This window comes from Berghia stephanieae, chromosome 3 (assembly GCF_034508935.2).
Source record: "Berghia stephanieae isolate SIO BIC M18660-M18661 chromosome 3, UCSD_Bste_1.3, whole genome shotgun sequence".
Classification (NCBI taxonomy): domain Eukaryota; kingdom Metazoa; phylum Mollusca; class Gastropoda; order Nudibranchia; family Aeolidiidae; genus Berghia; species Berghia stephanieae.
The window spans coordinates 17,654,949-17,674,702 of NC_088362.1; the positions used below are offsets into that span (position 1 = coordinate 17,654,949).

Below are 19,754 nucleotides of genomic sequence, written 5' to 3' on the forward strand. Positions count from 1 at the left end.
TATTGTCATATAATACTTAAATAAGTTAGCAATAAAATAGTAGAAAGGATAATAATAATAATAATAATAATAATAATAATAATAATAATAATAATAATAATAATAATAATAATAATAATAATAATAATAATAATAATAATAATAATAATAATAATAATAATAATAATAATAATAATAATAATAATAATAATAGAGTTTGTGAAAAAAAGTAAACTGCTGATAAGGAAAGCTTTTTTACTTCAGAAGTGATATTTAAAAATTACAATGTAGCTTTAATATCATAACAAAAAAAGTATTGTTGAATCGATGACACAATCAAGTAGTTCAGTTCTGTGGGAGAGTGAGAGTAGCATGATTTTCTGTAATAAATTATTGTAGGTACCTGATAAGATCGGCCTATAATTTATTGAGCGATATATGTTTATAACTGCAGTTTACATTGTGTGTAAACCTGGATCTCAAAATTTGCACGTGAAATGTATATGATTACTGTGCTCTAGTTATTAGTTCACGTTCTTGTAATTGTATCAGATATCTATTTATAACTATAATCTTTGTTTTTCACATGATTTCAACTGTGCGATTTGATCGTGTTGTGATTCAAGAAAAAGAGTTGAAAAACAAGAAAAGAGTTGTGTCGTCATGTTCAATCCTCTGTAATTTGGTGAGGTGTTGAAGAAGTTTGATCTCAGCAAGTAATGTTTGTTTTTTTGTCAATTCATTGTGATAACTGTTTACATGAAGTGTGTTGTAAAACTGGCGAGCTGTTTATGCTAAAAGTGTTGTGTTGAGAGACATGTCATTAATGAAGGCTTTTTTTTTAATATTTACTTTTCTTTGATCTTTATTTGTGATTGAGTAGATATGTACATACGGATGAGTTATCTGATTTCATTCATCATTCCCCATAGCAATGTTAACGCTATTTAAATTTCATCAGCGGGTGGTTGGATGGGAGCATCACCCTTGAATCATATACCTATGATGTTCGCATGGGTGTACGATCCGATAGTGATGTCGTTTCTTCTTCTCTTTACTAGCCTATCCTGCTTCTTTGGTTTGTGATTGTATTTTTGACAGGGGATATTTTTTTTCCTGTAAATCCTCTGCCTGTTTGTTCTTGGTTATTTATAATTTAGCTTATGATATCTTTAGGTTATGATTTTGATTGACATTTGTACTATTTTTGTTAGATTGCTTGTTTTTTTTTTGTTTCAGCGGTCTCTCATATAACCTCAATTGTGTTGGAAGAGACCTAAAGCAACAAACAAAAATTTCATCAGAAGTTATTTAAATATTACTCAACCAAAAAAGTATATTATAACGCCTAATATTTTGTGTTATTTTCTTCTTTTCATGATAGCACTCATCAGATGTGCACCCATTCTAGTACAAGATATAAATGTATTCCACATTATTTATACCCGAAGAAAGCATTTATGTGATGTTTGAGGGAATTCAAAGTCATAAGTGTGAGTCTGGAATTGCAATTATTATGAAATAAAGGAGATAACCATTTTTTAAAAAATAGTTTACGAAATACATGTGTGAGATGGTTTACTGTGTGAAGATGATATTATTCCCATGGTCTATAGGAATGCAATAACTTCATAGAACATTCTGTCATCAGCCTGGCATAAACTAATTTGTTTGGAAGCAATATAGATAAAACTTTTATTGAGAGTGAAGGTTTGCTTATTTTTCTACAAATGGTTTCGTTTCTTTTTTAGTCTAAAACTGTTGTATAAATAAAATATATAAAGGTGTGCTTCCAACTGTTCAATCATCAAGAGCTGGGAATCAATCTGTTTCTGCTACTTTTCTTGAAAAGTCAGAATCACCAATTTTTCATTGCGTTAGCCCAAAAATAGCCTTTGACTTTTTATGCCCGTGATATAATTATAAAGTGAATTTGTGACTCAATTAGCTTTGTATGTTACACGTCACTTCCAAATGGACTGTTGGATTGGCCTTTGTGTTTTTGATTTACAATATAATTATTCAGGTTTTTATTTTTTCATATTACAGCTGCGTTGCCATTTTACAAACTGATTCAGATTCAGATAAACTGTCAAATTGTTGATATGTTTATTATAATTATAGTCTAAGCACTATATTGTACAAATGGATCTTAACATCGGTACATTTTCTTTGTATCATTTGTTTTGAAGCTCTGTGTCATTTTGTATGTCTGTGCATGTGTTTGTGTGTGTGTTTGTGGGAAAGAGAGAGAGAGAGAGAGAGAGAGAGAGAGAGAGAGAGAGAGAGAGAGAGAGAGAGAGAGAGAGAATGTGTGTAGTTTTTTGCCTATTATATCTATTCTAATGCATAACGAATGGTGCCCCAAGTACAAGCCATATGAATCCTTTGTACTTAGCTCCCCTGACTTCACTTCGGAAGAGGACGCTAGAATGAGATATATGGAGGTCATATTGGAAGAATATTGTTCCTTGTGGCAGAGTCGTCATTTCCTGTGAACAGGTCGAGAAGCTTCGCAGGTTCTATATCAGTAAGTGGAGATATTAGGTGGTGGCCAACGGTCCAAGGCCTGTCTGATGGCAGCCATTCTCAGTCAATAGAGTACCAGCAGCATTGCCACTTACACTCGTGGTGGTAATGGTCTGCAGACTGCAGAGCATCTGGTTAGTATTGCTTTTTGACACAGCTGCCTGATGAGTTCGAGACAGCTCATGTGTTTGTAGAGATTGGGTAGATTATCATAACATTGTAGTGTAACTATTAGAAGCCTTTTGGAGAGCATAGACTAACTGCACCATTCAATATTACAGTAAATGACTATTTGGTGAGACTGATTAAAATGCGTGTGTGATGTGATACATTATAATATTTGATTATTCATTAATGTTACTGATGATTCCCATAATATCAGTAATTATCAACAACAGACATGTTATTAAAATGCATAAAAATCTTTCATGACTTGTTCATTTTATTATGTCTAGAATAAATATTTCGTATTTCGGATTTTGTATGGCGCAATACCCACTTAAAGTACTTTACAAGATCCCAGACAAAGAGAAACACTCGGTGTGTAGAACAAGACATGAAAGACACAATTACATCTTTTTTTAAATAGAGACAACTCTAAAATACGAATTTTACATCTGAGGGCTGTGAGAGAATTGTGAGTAAAGATTTCCCAAGGACACAACTTTGAGCTGCATAGAGCATGACTCGAACCAGAGACCAACACGATGCCTGACTTTTGCATACTTTCACTAGAAAAAAAGTTGTGTGATATTGTTTTTTGTTTGTTTGTTTTTTAGTTTGTTTCTTTGTTTATGTTTTTGTTTTTGTCTTTTTTATTATTTTTTGTTTGTTTTGTTTTGTCTATGAGAGATACTATCCTTACAAATGTAAGGAAAATTTATGAGGTTATCTTTTGTAGTGATGGTAATGCAGTGACTTTGGGTAGACGTAGAATGGGTACTAGAGATCCTGGGATCTGCTTTTCTAAACTATTCTCCTTTGTGTTGCTTAAACTTTAGTGCATTGGACCCAAGAGTGTTGCATGCAATGGACATTAAATAATTATTATTTTCCTTTGTGGTTTTACCACCTGCCTGTTCTTGGGCACTGAAATGACTGGGTATGAAGTCACTTGCTGTGTCCTCTATCCACCTATATATGTTTTATAACTTGCTCTCTGTCTTTGTTTTGGAATTGGATTACTTGGATTTGTTCTGGCCTTTGCCGGGGTCCATGGCTGAGAGGGAAACAGTCAAATGCATGGTCTTAGTTTTGGGAGATGATATTTTTCTCCCTGTAAATTATTTCTCTATTATATAATGATTGTTTTTTTTTGTTTTTTTTTTTTTGTTTTTGGTGGAGATATCTTGTAAACATTTGAGTGTGTTCCTCTTAGTCTTATTAGGGTCCTTTGTTGCTGTCTAGATGAGACTTTTAGGTGATCACAAACTAAGTACATTGGTGGTATACTCTTGTTCCCTATTTGAACTATTTCCCCTTTGTCTTACTTTTTCTTGGGTGCTTTAATTGTAATTCTACAATTTTTTTGAGTATCCCCCATTTTCTTCCTTTTCACTGGCGCTGATATGACCTGTGTCGGAAGCGACGTAAAACCATTAAAAACAAAAACAAAACAACCACTGAAATAGTCTAAATGGATCAAAGAGTCTTTAATCAGACTTCAAAAACTAAACTACAATAAAAACAACCCAACATCTGAATCTGAATCAGTTACTCAAAGTCGACTCAGTTCGGAGTAGTTGTATACACTAAAACCTAAGTCTCCAAAATTTGTAATTCTTACAATTTTCATGTTAAATCCAATTTTTGAAATCTTGTGTAGGTGATAGGTCATACACGGCGCAGCGGGGAAGGGGAGAGCATAATATTATGTTATCGTCGCCTTCCTCCCCCTCCCCACCCACCCACTTATAAACCATCTCTCTTTTGTGCAGTTTGACCTTCTAAATCATCTCTCTGCTATGCGCTGTTTGATATTGTATTTCCTTACAGTTGAGTGTCTTTTCACTGGATCATGTGCTTGTGAATGGGTGGGACGTGTAGGTGAACAGATATAGTGACAGATTGCTCTTGGAATCTAATTCTGCTTCCTATTTGAACTAGCCCCCTTCGTCTTACTTTTTCTTGGATGTTTTTAACAGCAGGCAAATGGTGTATTTAATATCGCGGGCACATCATTTTTCTTTTGACTGCCCCTCAAAAGACGTAAACCTGTCGGTAGACCCATAGAAACAAAACTAACTGTTTGAGTGGACGGAGGTAAGAGTGAGAACTGGCTATTCACGCTTTGAGTTGAATGCTCTATAAATTGGATAACCTGGAACCCAAACTAGGCCACACATTGACAAACACTTTTTTTTCCATTTTGACTAGAAAAGTTTTACATCAAATATAAATCGACTTTTCAACAGTTGAGAGTTTTTTTTTAATGGATCAATATTTGAAGTAAACAATCCCTGGCCAAAATAAAATTCAGTTATAACTTGTGCTAAGAGTCTAATGAAAGAGTAGTTCTTCAGAGCCATATATCCCAAAAAGAAGTGACGTCACACTTTCCTCTCTTCCGGTTCAAAACTCATTGGAAGTATGTTACAATTCCCCCGGACAATGCATAAACAGTGAATAGGATGCACGTTGAATCATAATGTGGCATATCTATTTTAGTAACAGGATGTATAGACAGATTCTTATAATTATGGGCGTAAAAGAACCAGGATATGATGATGTTTATTGACGACTAGCATTTATTTAGGCTAGAAAATAAAATGCCATCACTCTAAAACCAAAGGATCAGTTGCGTATTGTATGTTTCCAGTCCCTCGGAAGATTGGTTTCACACTTCCAAGGAGATTGGAACCAGTATTTTGACATCACACTTTTGTTCCCTATTGCTTGCTATCCTCTAGGTATGACAAGGGTCTATCCATAAATACGTTCCACCAGATCTATTAGATTCAACTAGCTTTTCAACTAGCAGGACTGGCAAGGGAGTCAGAAAAACTTGCGATTGCTTGTAAAACGAGTTTTCCACTGCTGAGCAATTAGGACCACAACATACTCAAAGTTAATTCATTGTATTTGATTCATGTTAAGGACATGATTGGTGTAAGAGACAATCCACTTCTTGAATTGAATATTATAATTGTAATGTAGCATTGCAATGAAAAAGGTATGAAAAGTTCATTGATTTTTCACATTTTATTTCTTTATTTATCAACTTGTACATTTCTTTTTGTTCGCACAACCTACTCATAAAATAAATGACGATAATTAAAACCAGCTATTTTTTAAGTCCGTATTTTGAACAGCAAATTGTTTTTGACTGATTACAAATTGCACTAATTTATTGAGATTTTTTTTTTTCATTTACAAATCATGATTCAAACAAATATAAAATTTATCAAAGGTAGATTCATCTGTAGTTTCATCATATCCTCAAAATCCAGCAATATTGATAACTAAGTTATAACAACTTGATAAAGTTTGTTGCATACGGAATAACATGATAAAATAATAAAATCATTAGATGCTTATCGTCTCATTATCACAGTTTAGGTTAAGGCATGTCAAAAGTATTAAATTACATATCAATAAAGCTGAGACAATTTAGATTACGCATTTTACATCACAGATAAAAAACTGGGAGAACTGCAATAAAAATAATACTTATGAGCAATATATACATTATTAATGTAGTATTCTATCTTAGCCATAGAGTCTATTGAGAGGGAGTTTAACTCGGTTTCTATTAAATTATACAGTTACCATTGCGACCCTTTGGGTACTTTCAGTCATATCTAACATAAAATATTATACTAAATTTATAGAAGTAAAGTCTTTTCAACTATGTTCCGAGATCTTAATTGTTTTGCAGTTTATTACTATTCCCTGTCTTTCAATACATAATTGGTAATTTTGCTTAATTAATCAATATATTACACTTGTAATGATATTAAACAATTTCGTTGTCAATTCAATTTCTTATATGTTTTAATTCATAGCCTTACTGATGTGTCGCTTTATGCGAACATTTTATTAAAAAGTATGACAACTTAATGCAAGAAAAATTAGATAAATAAATATATGTATATTTAATTCAAAAGAAAAACTATCATTCCAAAAACCAGATTGATTTATTCAGCTTCTTGCTGATGGTCAGGGGCCGTTTCGTCTCCTCCTGCAGCTGACACCATTACATTACCAGCAGCGTTTTCCCTCATCTTCCGGGTGTGTTCAATCAAGGAGATGCAAACAAACACCCAGTTATAAAGTTGTTGGGCGGGGATGGAGCCATGCTTTGCTACTGCACCATGGGGCACGGCTAGAGAAGAGAAGAAAAAAAAAGTTTTGGTTTCATAAGCTAGTAATCCTTCAGAGCCATCTAATGGTTCATGTAGTCAAAGTTTATCTCGCTATCTGTGTTGTTAAACGAACAGTATCAATTGCTAGCTATCCTTTGGATAGAATGTTAGTCTATCACAAAGTACTTTCCATCAGATCTTACAGACCTAAATACCTAATCACCACTGGGTTGGTTCTATATACTAAATTCATTTTACTTAGGGTATACAATCGATGTGCCTAGTTGCAAGCTCAAACCAAAGGACCTAATTTAAGTCGTGTTGTGAGTCTATGGCCGTATTGCCACACCACCAACAGACACTGATAAGTAATATTAATGATACTTTTTTTACTTCATGAAATGATTCAAATAATTGTTGTGAATATTTTTTCTGGATTATATTGAGCTACAAGTTATGAATAATTGGAAACCGCAATATTAATACAGTTCTTTAAATAACCTATGAAAATCAAGGTATATTTTTTATCAGGATATCATTTTTAATTAAAACTAAGACAATATGTCCTATCTCTCAATAACGGGTCTTCAGTGTCAGAGTTTTCACTTGAAAAATTATACATCATTATGTGAGCAAAATGGATTATAATATAAAATTATAAATAATGCAAAATTAACAAATAAACAACAACAAAAAAAAAAAAGAAAAATAATTAATTACACTTATTAGGTTATCTATACTACTTGTCATTGGTTATCTATACTGCTTGTCATTGGTTATCTATACTACTTGTCACTGACTAACTATCAATGCCTTCTTAGCTTTTTCAAGATTTCTTCTCGACCTTGACTAACTACAAATGGGTCCTTAACTTTTTTATAGTTTTTAAGATATATTGGATTAAAAGCTCGCAATATAACCTTCTAGATAGAAATCATGTTCGCTCATTTAATTAAAGGAACACAAACACTAAAACTAAATATACTTTCAGGAATCCTACTGCTCAAAATAGTCATTGATTTTTATTTTTTTTTAATATGTAAATAGTATATAGATTTGCTCAGAAAATGGTTTTATAATAGTCTGAATTCATAATCATTTCAATAATAGATTCAATTATTGTGAAAAAAAAAACTCAATTACAATAGACTTTATTGTCAATAATTAAATGCAGAATTATCCAATGGCGTTAAAATGATATGATATGCAATGTATAGGGATCAGAATCTTTAGTATTTCGATAATCCTCACGTTTAACTTATCCACTATTTACTTCTGAAGGCAGTTGTATGTTTTAAAATAAAATAAATAAATAGATAAATAAATACAGCATTATGAGAGCAATAAGAAAAAGCTATGAACCTATTTAGATATTTACAGACTTATCTATATTTTATGAACAATATGATTATATTTGTTTTTTGTCCCAGCTGTCAAATTCTCGCTTTCCTTCCATCTATCGGAACAGTGAGACATTGTAAAGCCAGAGGATTTTTTAAAATAACAATACCAAAAAGTAATGCTTGTGCTTAAATGGTTTGTCAGCAAAAGTTTAGTCGTTTTTGTTTTATTCTTATAATTCTTAAATTTTGAAGTCCTTAAATCTCACATGACGCCTTTTTTATTTCACAAATTTTGTATCATTTACAGGCACAAATCTAACAGGTTACCTAGTCTCACTCCTCACGAGAGATATAATAATGATTTGAGTGACATTTAGCAGCAAAAATAATCATGTCAAGCCTAGTGTATACAAGACTAATAAAATTGACAAACAAGACGAGGTTATATGAAATTGTACTCTTCGTGTAAACGAGCTCAAAACACATAACATTAGATAAATGCCAACAGTTGCATTAGCTAATATGTTTCATAACACTCAGGCATACTGAGATATTCACAACTATATCAACTATAAGATATTACCAATGAGGACTAATTGAAATGACATTGAATCATTGCTAAAATATAATAAACGCTCTTACTTTGACTCAAATATGCAATGATGACTAGTATTATAGATTTTTCAGAAACAAAGCATTATGAAATGAAAACGTGTCTCTTTATGACATAATGTAACGTTAAAACTTGTAGGCATTTGCGAAGTATGCATGCATTATTTAATTGAGCACATAGATGATACAGTGATAAACAAAATTAAAATGAATTACTACGTGTATCTCAATTTACCCAGAAAAAAAAATTATACCCTTCCTTAACGGCATCATAAGATCCCGTCACCTAGGCATTCCGTGAAGGAATAAAAATAATCCATAAAACAGGATTTCTGGTGTCAACAGGAATCACCCATGTTGTCCAATTGGGGGGTTACTAATCTTGCCCGAGGACAAAAAAAAAAAGAAAGTGTCTGAAGCGGGGCTCGAACCCGGGACCTTCTGGATCACATTGCAAGGTCTAACCACTCGGCCACTTCGCACCCTTAACCAGAAAGCTTTGCATAATCAAACATATTAGTCTGGTGAGTATAAATACTTTAGTTCAACCTTTACTTCTTTAAAAAAGAGCTGGGCAATTTTGGTTCATTTTTTCAATGTATACTATGTAGATAGATAAGATAGATAAGAGAGAGAGAGAGAGAGAGAGAGAGAGAGAGAGAGGGGGGGGGAAGGAGAGATAGATAGAGAAAGAGAGAGAGAGATAGATAGAGAAAGAGAGAGAGAGAAAGAGAGAGAGAGAGAGAGAGAGAGACAGACAGATATAACGGCATACTAGACTAGCATTCCTAATTAAATACATACAAACAATGGGGAAGGTTTTCACTGTGAGGATTGGTTAAAATACGATAAGTGTTATTAGAAAGAACAATAAAATAAAGCATCATAGTTGTTCGAGCGTATAATCTGTTGTAGTAAAAAAGAGAAATCATTCGTGCAAAGAAAAAAAAGATAAGTTTATAAATATGCTTATGTAAAGGATACATAGTTCTAAATATAACTACATTTCGTTTGGGGGAAAAAAACTGCATCTTTTGCGAATAGGTCTGAGTTTTCAATCTTCATGTTAGGAATACCACTACATCTTTTTACCATTAGAGCTAAAAGTAATTATGATAAAGACAATGCTGTTGGCAATAGGTGGTGATAAAGATGCTGCTGATGTCGATTGAGATGATGATGAGGAGGAGGAGGAGGATGAAGAGGATGATGGTGATGATGATGATGATGGTGATGATGATGATGATGATGATGATGATGATGATGATGATGATGATGATGATGATGATGATGATGATGATGATGATGATGTTGATGATAATGATGATGATGGTGAGGAGGAGGATGATGATGAGGAGGAGGAGGAAGAGGAGGAGGATGGCGACAATGATAATGATGACAATCCAGTTTAAGTCTAAAAGTTATCCGCTGAGTTCATCGGAAAAAACTAAAACATGCAAGAATTAGAAAGGCTAACGCTAATGGAAAGAATGCAAAAAGAAAAAAGGGGAAAAAATACCCAAAAAAAAAACCAAAAAAAACGAACAAAACAAAACAAACAAATTTAATGAAAAGGTTGAACAACAACGATAATATTTTGGGACTTACTGAAAGTATCTTTTAATGGGAATGGGGGTAGGGGAGGAGAACACATCAAATCAGCATAATTAGTGAATGAACATCTATGAAAATTCAAAACACACAACCAGGCATAATGATATTGGTGCCAGTAAGGTATTGTATTTTATCAAATATACAAATACCCGTAGGATTATCAAATGAAATGTTAAATACAAATTTCACAGCAAACTCCCGTCACCATGAAAAAAAAATATGTGTATTTGTAATAGCAGAGCTTAGAGAGTGTATTTAAGTCAATTGCAATAGTGAATATGATCATAGTTAAGATATGATTCTACATTTATGACCAGTGGTCTCAAATTGGTATTATATCAGTGTGAACTAGGTGCTGGAAATGTAAATTTTAGTCACAGATATGAAATTTGTGGTTTATTTCTATTTTTCATTTTAAGGAATAAATACAATTTCTTACTTCAAAAAGATTCAAAGTTTGATTCTTTTATCATTCTAATTCTAAATTCACTTTTCAGGGTGAAATAATATATAATATCTTTTTGAGATGATGGGTCACATTTGTGGTCCATCTCTCCTGAACGATTATAAGTATTTGTGCGTTTTGCTTCTTTGCTTAAAACACACAAAAAGAGCGAAATAATTAGGCAGGCAACAGACAGGGAAAGATGCTCGCCAAACGCCACACACTATCTTTCTTGCGTTTTACTGCTTTCATTCATTGCCAATTATAACTTTACTAGTGTACCATGTGTTTCGATATTTATGTGTTATGTATATTCGACTACCGAAAAAAATCTAGGCCAACGTTGGCCAGGTCATGTACACTTTTAATTATGTTTTGATCAAATTACATTGAATTGTATTATTGTATTGCATAAACCCATACGCCATCAGTGGCATGCGGCAAATGATAAGAAACTTTCTCTATGGGCCCTGAATTTTCAGTGGCTTTTAACATACACATCGATTGGCGTGTGAAGTATGACTAAGCTGGATGACAGACTTTTGATATGGTGTAAATATTGATGTCTGACGTTTCATTTATTAAAAAAAGAAGTCTCTTAATTGGGTGAGTGTAGAGAATGCTACAACTTATTTGGGGAAAATATATTCTTAAAAAATGTTAAACCATCATAATTCCAAAGATATCAAAGAGTATTTTTCTGAATACACCAGTAGTGACCTAGCTTAGGGGAGACGGTTCGCATTTGCAAATTTCCAAACATCTTAGATCATCAATTTTGGGTATGATGTTCATAGCACCTTAATTTCAAGTCCATTCAACAATTCAATCGAAATTATTCAATAAGATAAAAAAGTAGTCTTGAATTCTATAATAATTTCGAATAAGAATCAGTAAGGTGCTTGGTGACCAATATAGGGAAATAGAACTCGATGTGAAACAGTGTGCATTGTAAAATCACGTGAAGAATGATAACGAAATTATGTGAGGAGGAGAGGAGAGTGTAGTGTTGTAATAAAATCACACATTGAGTAAGACCTTAAGATTGAAAATAAGATTTAAGTCATATATCCGATAAGAATAGATTACAACACTTGAAAGATCTCATATTTTGTACATGACTAGACATTTATGCATAAATATCGTAACCAAAAGACTTAGTTTGAAAATTATCTAATCTATTCCAAGATGAGAGATTATGGTATGCGATGGCCATCAGTCATTGGTAACTTTGATTAATGATTATAATTGTTCACAATTCCAAATCTTTTGTCCATCTCAAAATCTTAGACTCCCAAATGTATGGAGTTGACTATAAATTAAGACACCAAAGTCGGGAAATGAAAGGGTGAAACTATTTTTATATTTGAAAAAGTTGAAAATTAATGAGTGATCTACTGTCGTACAAATTTGAATATTGTTTGTAACTTATGGAACCAACAGAGAATGAAATAACACTTTCATGACAACGCCTACCTTTGAGGTATTGTTCAACAATCTCGGTGTTCACAAGCGTGGCCATCACTGTAGGGTCGTAGGTTTTGATTTGTTGAATCAGGTCGGGAGTGATGTGCTGTGTGTAATTAAAAGATATAGGTAGCCATAAACAAATACTTGATTTATTCAATTTTGGACTTTTAAAAAATGAAATTCACTATAAGTGGCGAGATATACTTAATAGTAAGGAAATATAATCTATTATACTCATATAATTATCATAATCGAATTATGCAATGCATGTTATTTTCATATTTTGAAATGTTTTTTTCCCAGTCTTTTGTTTACATAAATAAAGAATTTTCCTAAGTTAGTGAGATAATGAATAATTATTTCAAAGGGTATAGTAGAAAATTTTATTAAGTAGACAATTACTAGACAATCTCAGATAAGCTTTGTTTATTTAATATCATCGTTGTTCCTAAATAAGTGCAAAAATCAAGTATTAACACCAAAACCTGGCACTTGTAAACATTTTACTTACAAAAAGCACAACAGGCTTAATTAAATATAAATCAATACAAGAAAGATCTTTTCCTTTCACAATGAATTTAAAGTTAAGATTTTCAATTTAAATACAGATGACGAACTCCTATCTACATAGACTCACATTCTTTAGTACATTCCAATCCTCAAATATTCCCTCAATTGCTTTGTGTACTTGGAAAATGGCCATGGTTGCTCTGAGAATATCATGGATGACTTGAGGGGGTTCGTTATAACTCTTTAACTCGGCAAATGCTTGTGGGTCCAATCTGGACACATTTTCTCTCAGCTCCATCAACATCAAGCGATCAAACATGATATCCATTCTTGAGTCATCGTCTTGTTCAGCCTCTGATGATGATAAGCATTGAAGATCGTTCTTAATTTTCTACAAACATATAAACTGATGACTATGGTGTGAAACTATGAATAAAGAATATATAATAAAACTTAAACCAACTCCTAATCAATTACCTCTTCAGTAAAAATTGATGTGAAATAAAAACCAATATCTTAATATCATGGCAACTTTCATTGAAAAACAGTTGTTTGGGACAAGATGTTGTAATTTGCAAAGTGTCATCATCCATATAAAAGCCTATTTTTCCTTCAATAACATGACTTGAATGGATTTCTTTTAATTTATGAGTCCAGTCGGTATATATGATAGTATTTATTATTTCCATAAAAATGCCCCAAAACACACCCAAAATCCTCTGTGTATCTGCTCCTTCAGCTTCCTTAGTAATTTCTCTATGTGCTTGCTGTAGAAGGCGGAGCATGCGCTGAGCCTCTTTGTTCTCATAGGATGGTAACCGTTTGAGTGACCCAATGCTGATGTCAACTACGCCAATAGCTTTGCCTTCATCATTTCTGAGAGGTGATGCGGTGTGACGTTGGCCATATGCATCTGCGGTCACTGTCTCTGAATTGTCCATACACTTGAATAAATAGTCTCTGAAAACAATAGATAGACAGTGATATGTCAAAAATTGGATTCAAACTTAATTGCTGGTTAGAACATGAAAAAAAAACAATAAAATACTACCTAGTGTCAACCTCTGACAAAATAAACACACACATGTAGAACAAACATAAATATAGACATAATGACATACTATTCTACATACAATAGTAACAAAAACAAACATTCAACTCTCTCCTTACCAGCCATTTTCAAGATTTTCCCCAAAACTTCACACCCATCTAACACAAAAATATATTTTTATCACTCAAACACAATAGCAGTAAAGTTCTTCCAATACATAATTTCTTTAGCAAAACATACTCTACAACACACTGTTCATTTTCTTTAAATTTGATGATAAACAAAAGAAATTTGAATAAGAAAAATGTTGGTTGTAGCGTAACAAATGTGACGATTTTCCTATAGTTGGTAAGGAGCGGGTTAAACAACATCTGTATACAAACTCTGGAATAAACAAAGTCAAATTCATGTAGCGTAAACTGACAGGCTGATCAAATTTTCTTTCTATAATAACCATTTAAAATTATTTCTACCTCCAAATGATGTTGAGTTGTAAATGCAGAAAAATGATTTCAGAAAATAATGATCTAATTTGTCAGTGACTTATGTTGAGCATCAAATTAGAGAGTTAACTGCGTGTTTGTCTGATAAACTAACTTTTGTAAAATTTTTAGGGAAAAAGATGCCCTGGAAAAAAAGTGAAAAATGCTATGAAACCTTCAATATTTGTGACCCACTATCTCAAAACAGTATTATATTGGAGAAACTTTGATGCTAATAATTGAATTTATAGTAAAATATATGGAATTTGAGTTACGCATACATGCATCTATGAGGGAAACGAATGTTTCATGAGGTGCAAAAACCCAAAATTTCATATTTCTGATTATTTTAACTTAAATTCTGCTCTTTGGCATTGTTTAATCCTGTAATAATACAATACTGGTTTGAGACGTTAGGTCAGAATTGATTGTTCTTTCAGTGAATATAAATCACGACACCTACCTAAAAAGATTGTCTTTTCTCTCCATTCGAACGGTTTCTGTCACTTGCACTGCAGCTCCTTTTTTGTCTGTTGTCATCATTTTCCTCAATACTGGATCTCCGTCTTGTTTAGTGCTTGGTTCTACCACATATACAGAAATTTCGGCAATGTGGGGGCATCTTCTCTGAATCCAGGATATTGCACTCTCAGTGATGCGAAGCAATTTCCGGCGGATATCGATATTATGGTAAGCTACACTGAATGATTTTGCAACACCCTGGAACATTGATAAATAAGACATATATAATTTATTTGAACCAATAAAATATCAATTACAAGAATGAACAATATATTTTTAAAATGGGACTATTACTCCTTCAGACCAAGTTGAAGACTATTGACTAAAACATATCTAAAAAAAAAAAAATATATATATATAACAATGAAAAGAATCCTATAATCATACCTGAAGAGATTCTTCTTCAACACTCTTTTAACAACAAATTTATTTAATGCATAGTCACTTTTCGTCAATAATTGAAAATCCTTTAACTTAACGTATTTTTACCTGGAAGAACTGTAGCTCATGTGTGATGAAGATTGCTTTCTTGTGTGTGTCCAACATTGTATCGATGCCCAAAATTCCAAAAACCCTTTTCTTCTTGTCCTTGAGGGGAATCACAACGAAAGAACCTTCTCTGTCCTAATCAAGAAAATAGAACAAATAAATAACAATAAACAAAGAAACATCTTAAATACTTAATAACTAAAACAGGGTGGCAATGCCTTCTACAGTATGTGGTGGATATGAGAAAAGATTAGAAACTATAAGTTTTACAGGCAGATGCAACAATATTGCATTGTCTTGAAATGCATTAGACATATAAAAAAAAACAACTCCTCGGACAATGCTTGAAATTTTATTATTTTTTATTTTATTTCTTTAGCTGTAACATTTGTTTGTTATTTCTTTCAATGATAAAAGACTAATATATGATCGGACAAATTTAAGGGGCAGATAATGAAACTGTCAAAATCTAAATTGATTTTCAGTCAAAACCACAACGACTCATTTTTTTTTTTTTGTTGATATTATTATATTTTTTATCACTTTTGGTTTATCAACAAATAAGAATTGCTATAGTGAGTAAAACCCAAATATCACCAATAAACCCTTAACTTTTCTTTAAGTTACCTTCCAATTCACATGAGAACATTACTGAATTTATCATGTAAACAACTGACAAAAGTATGTGTGAAACAATTTTTCTAAATATTATTTGAGGTAAACATTCGAAAGATTAATAAATAAAAAGTATCTCCTAATTGTCGATGGTTTATCTACATGAACGTGAAAATGTTTATTTTTGCTATTTTCCTTACTTCAGGCAATCTGTCATAATTCCAGAAGAAGATATTTCCATGGTTGGCCACCCTTGGAACGTGTACAGGATTACCTGTCTCTACCGCACTCCAGCTGGTGATGAAAGTCAATTTCAGTCATATCTTTACATAGCATATTCAAGAACGTGAAAACAACTGCTATAAACTTCAATTGAAACAAAACAGTCAGATTTATATATTTAGATTTTCCATCCATTTTTCAAAAAAAAGCTAAAAATAATCAATTCATAATAGATATAGTTTTTGTATTTATTGGTTTTGCTTGACCACTGTTAACGCCTTTATCTTTACTTTTTATAACATCTAATTTTATTTTAAAGCAATTCAACAACATATTCTAAATTCTTTTGAAATTGCCAATATTATTCTCATTAGGATTCAAACCTCCGACAGTTCAAACCAATGGTGAGAATCTTAATCCAAGATCGACATCTCATCCTCAACTCAAAAGGCATAAGACTTACTGAGCCACGGCTTTTTTGCTGATTTGTTGAATTTGAAATGAACAATCAATGGGTGCTTTCACGGACAAGTCTCTCACAAAAATATCACATGATCACAAAAGTAGAATGTTGCACAGCATTTCTTTGGTGTTGCTTACATATCACTAAAGATATCTTCATATTTTAACTTGCTTTGTGACATTCCCATGAAAAGGCTTACAGCGTTTGTTGCAAAAGAATAGAAATTAAAACACTCCAGATTAGACACTCACGGGTCTTTGGCATGGTCCTTGCATGCCAAAAACGAAACAGGAGTCCAGTATGGTAATTTGCATCATTTAGCTTCATTGCCATCGGAGCGAAGTGAAAAATTAACCCCCATATGGTCAAAATACCTTGACTACCCTGCATCTGCACAACTTTATACATATGTAACCCACAGTCTGGGAGTGGTATGTCGGGATAAACTCGGTGCTAGAAATTGAATTTATAACCACAAATATGAAATTTGAGGTTAATTTCAATTCGTTAAGGAGGAGAAGAAATACTATTTCATTCTTTCCAAATATTCAAAATTTAGTATTATCATCAATTTAATCCTAAACTCCCTTTTTGAGAGATGATTCATCCCAACATAACATCATTTTAAGACGATGGGTTACACATAGTGTGATAGTTTCAAAGTTTTATGGATGTAGAGACTATGCAAGTATCAAAAAAAATCATCTTTACTTATTCATAATTCAAATATTTTAATTGATACCTTTATTTTTAAAAATCATTTTTATGTTTAAGCATTGTTTCTTAATGACTCGAATACTATTGACATTCCATCTGAAAAATCACAAAGTACTAGTAGGTACAATATCTTAAAACAGGAATCAACATAGTTCATATATCTAAACATAATTTATTTGTCAGTGTTTACCTACTCATTGATTGATTCATTCAATCATTCATTCTTTCACGAATTTAATGATTTTAAGCAGTTTTTTGTGATTATGCATTCATATAACAAACCTTATTCCCCTCTGATTCTGATAAAGAACCTGCCCAAGGAGATATTGACAGTCTTCCTGAGTGCAGGCAGCATAGCGAAGACACAGCTCACCACGTTCAGGATCTGTGTTATTTCTCTCCAGCATGGAAATACTAGAACTGATTTTCTTCTCACCTCCATGTGCTTCTGCATCCTGTAATATGGAGAGAAGGAGAGAAAAAAAGACAGATTATGTTGGGGTTTTTTCTCGCAACAGTGCATTTGTTGTTATAACAAGTGTATAGTTATTGTGATTATGTTGGTCGTATGGTGCCAATTATAATTTATCACAGGTCCTGACTTCAGTGGAGTCAACTTAGAACCTGATCACTGAAATGATGGCTGAAAAATGAAAATAAGTCTGTAATATTTTCTTAACCGAATCCTGTGTCGAATAATGAGTCATTCTTTTAACACTTTGTGTGAGGAAAGTAGTGAAAAGGGTGTCCTGTAGTAGAATGGTGTAATACAAAATTAATAATGCATTTACTTGCAAAAGTCAACGGACGCTTGGGAATACATTTGATATAATGCAAAGAACATTGAAAAGGATGGAATCAAACACTTTAAAGACCCAGTATGGGCATCTCTATTTTCATTAAACAATAACCTTAGACCTAATTGTTCACTTTGCTGTGCCAAATATGCAGTTGATGCTTACGCTATTTGAGCCAGCCTTAATTATTGAAAGACCCAAAAGAAACATTTTTTTTTCATTCATGATTATTACACTTGTTTATAATTACTGGGTTGACTCTCAAATTCTATGAAGTAAACATCATATTTTGTTTGAGATTGTATGAGTGTAAAAATATAATATGTCTCTTTTAGCATTCCACTTTGAAAATACAGTGCAACCTCGATATAACGACATCGTCGGGACCGGGAAAACGTGTCGTTATAGAGGGATGTCATTACAGAGAGGTTTCCTCTGTGTGTATATCAGGAGGTGTTTTGGGTCTTGTGTAGTGAATGTATACTTTTTCATTTTCCCTCTGTAGTTTATCCGGGCTTGGGACCGGCAATGAATGGAGAGTGGACAAAGGATTTATAAACAGTCCAGTGTTGACCTGTCACAGGCATTCATTGGGTGAAAGGCGAGCCTTCTGATTGGCTGCGGTTTTGTACAAATGTGACTATTGATTGGCTGAAAAAGAAGCGTTTTCATTGGCTACAATAAGAACTAGCTCTGGGCTTATTACGAGTAGACAACATACATAGAATGGAAGATACCACTTGTAATAGTTACGAACAATTTCATGGTAGACAAACACCTTCAAGGTTTGTCGGACCAGAAATGTCGTTATACAGGGGTTTTGCTGAAATGTACGTTGCTATAGAGGGGTTTTTATTACTAATGATATATAGTAAAATAAAATGGGACCTGAGTACCATGTCGTTATACAGGGAATGTCGCTATAACGGATGTCGTTACATCGGGGTTGCACTGTACTGATTTAGTCCTTGGGTAGTGCAACGTTTTCGTCTTAACTTACCATATGTTGTAAAGAACAAGGAAGCCATTTTTCTTTCAACTTTTGGCTCTATTTGGATTTTTAAAATTAATTTATTCTTTTTTTTTTTTTTTTTTTTGTCTCGCTTACGTTACCATTTTCAGATTGTTGACAATTTGTTAACATTAACAAGTGAAGTTTTAAAAAAAATACAGTGCTCATAATTATTTTGCTTCGAAACTTTTTGGAATTGAAAATTGTGGTTTATCATTTTAGTGTAATTACCTTATACAAAGCATGGAAAACAGCCTTGTATACATGGTCAAGGTCGATACCACTGACAAGAGAGGATGTCACAATCTGGGTCAACCACTTCTTCCTGGCCTCACCTCTGATACGTTCTGCATAAGAACGCTGGGATGTTGATGAGGAAAATAAAGAAACACATGTTTAAAAAATTGCACTGTCCGTTAAAACACGACAATGACAAAACCCAGTAAATGGGGTCAATTGAAAATTCACATGATAAGTAAAATGGACGGTATAAAAATTTCAAATGAACTAAATTTTAAATCAGAAGGACAACAACTACAGAGATCAATAATCACAATAATATCTCCCCTCACAATATG

General features: G+C 32.8%; 1 protein-coding gene across 2 annotated transcripts in view; it reads right to left on the bottom strand.

Moving 5' to 3' along the window:
- Positions 1-5,694: 5,694 nt before the first annotated feature.
- Positions 5,695-19,754, bottom strand: part of LOC144967261 (EF-hand calcium-binding domain-containing protein 5-like) — a 36,839-nt gene continuing 22,779 nt past the window's right edge. For both annotated transcript variants that reach the window (XM_078904286.1, XM_078904287.1), the window contains exons 14-22: positions 19,408-19,536; positions 17,650-17,822; positions 16,166-16,259; positions 15,351-15,485; positions 14,803-15,059; positions 13,516-13,766; positions 12,934-13,160; positions 12,303-12,399; positions 5,695-6,832 (exon numbers count right to left, since the gene is read on the bottom strand). In XM_078904286.1, the coding sequence (XP_078760412.1) occupies positions 6,645-6,832; positions 12,303-12,399; positions 12,934-13,160; positions 13,516-13,766; positions 14,803-15,059; positions 15,351-15,485; positions 16,166-16,259; positions 17,650-17,822; positions 19,408-19,536 (1,551 nt within the window). In that variant the 3' untranslated portion in view covers positions 5,695-6,644. The remainder of the gene's footprint in view (positions 6,833-12,302; positions 12,400-12,933; positions 13,161-13,515; positions 13,767-14,802; positions 15,060-15,350; positions 15,486-16,165; positions 16,260-17,649; positions 17,823-19,407; positions 19,537-19,754) is intronic.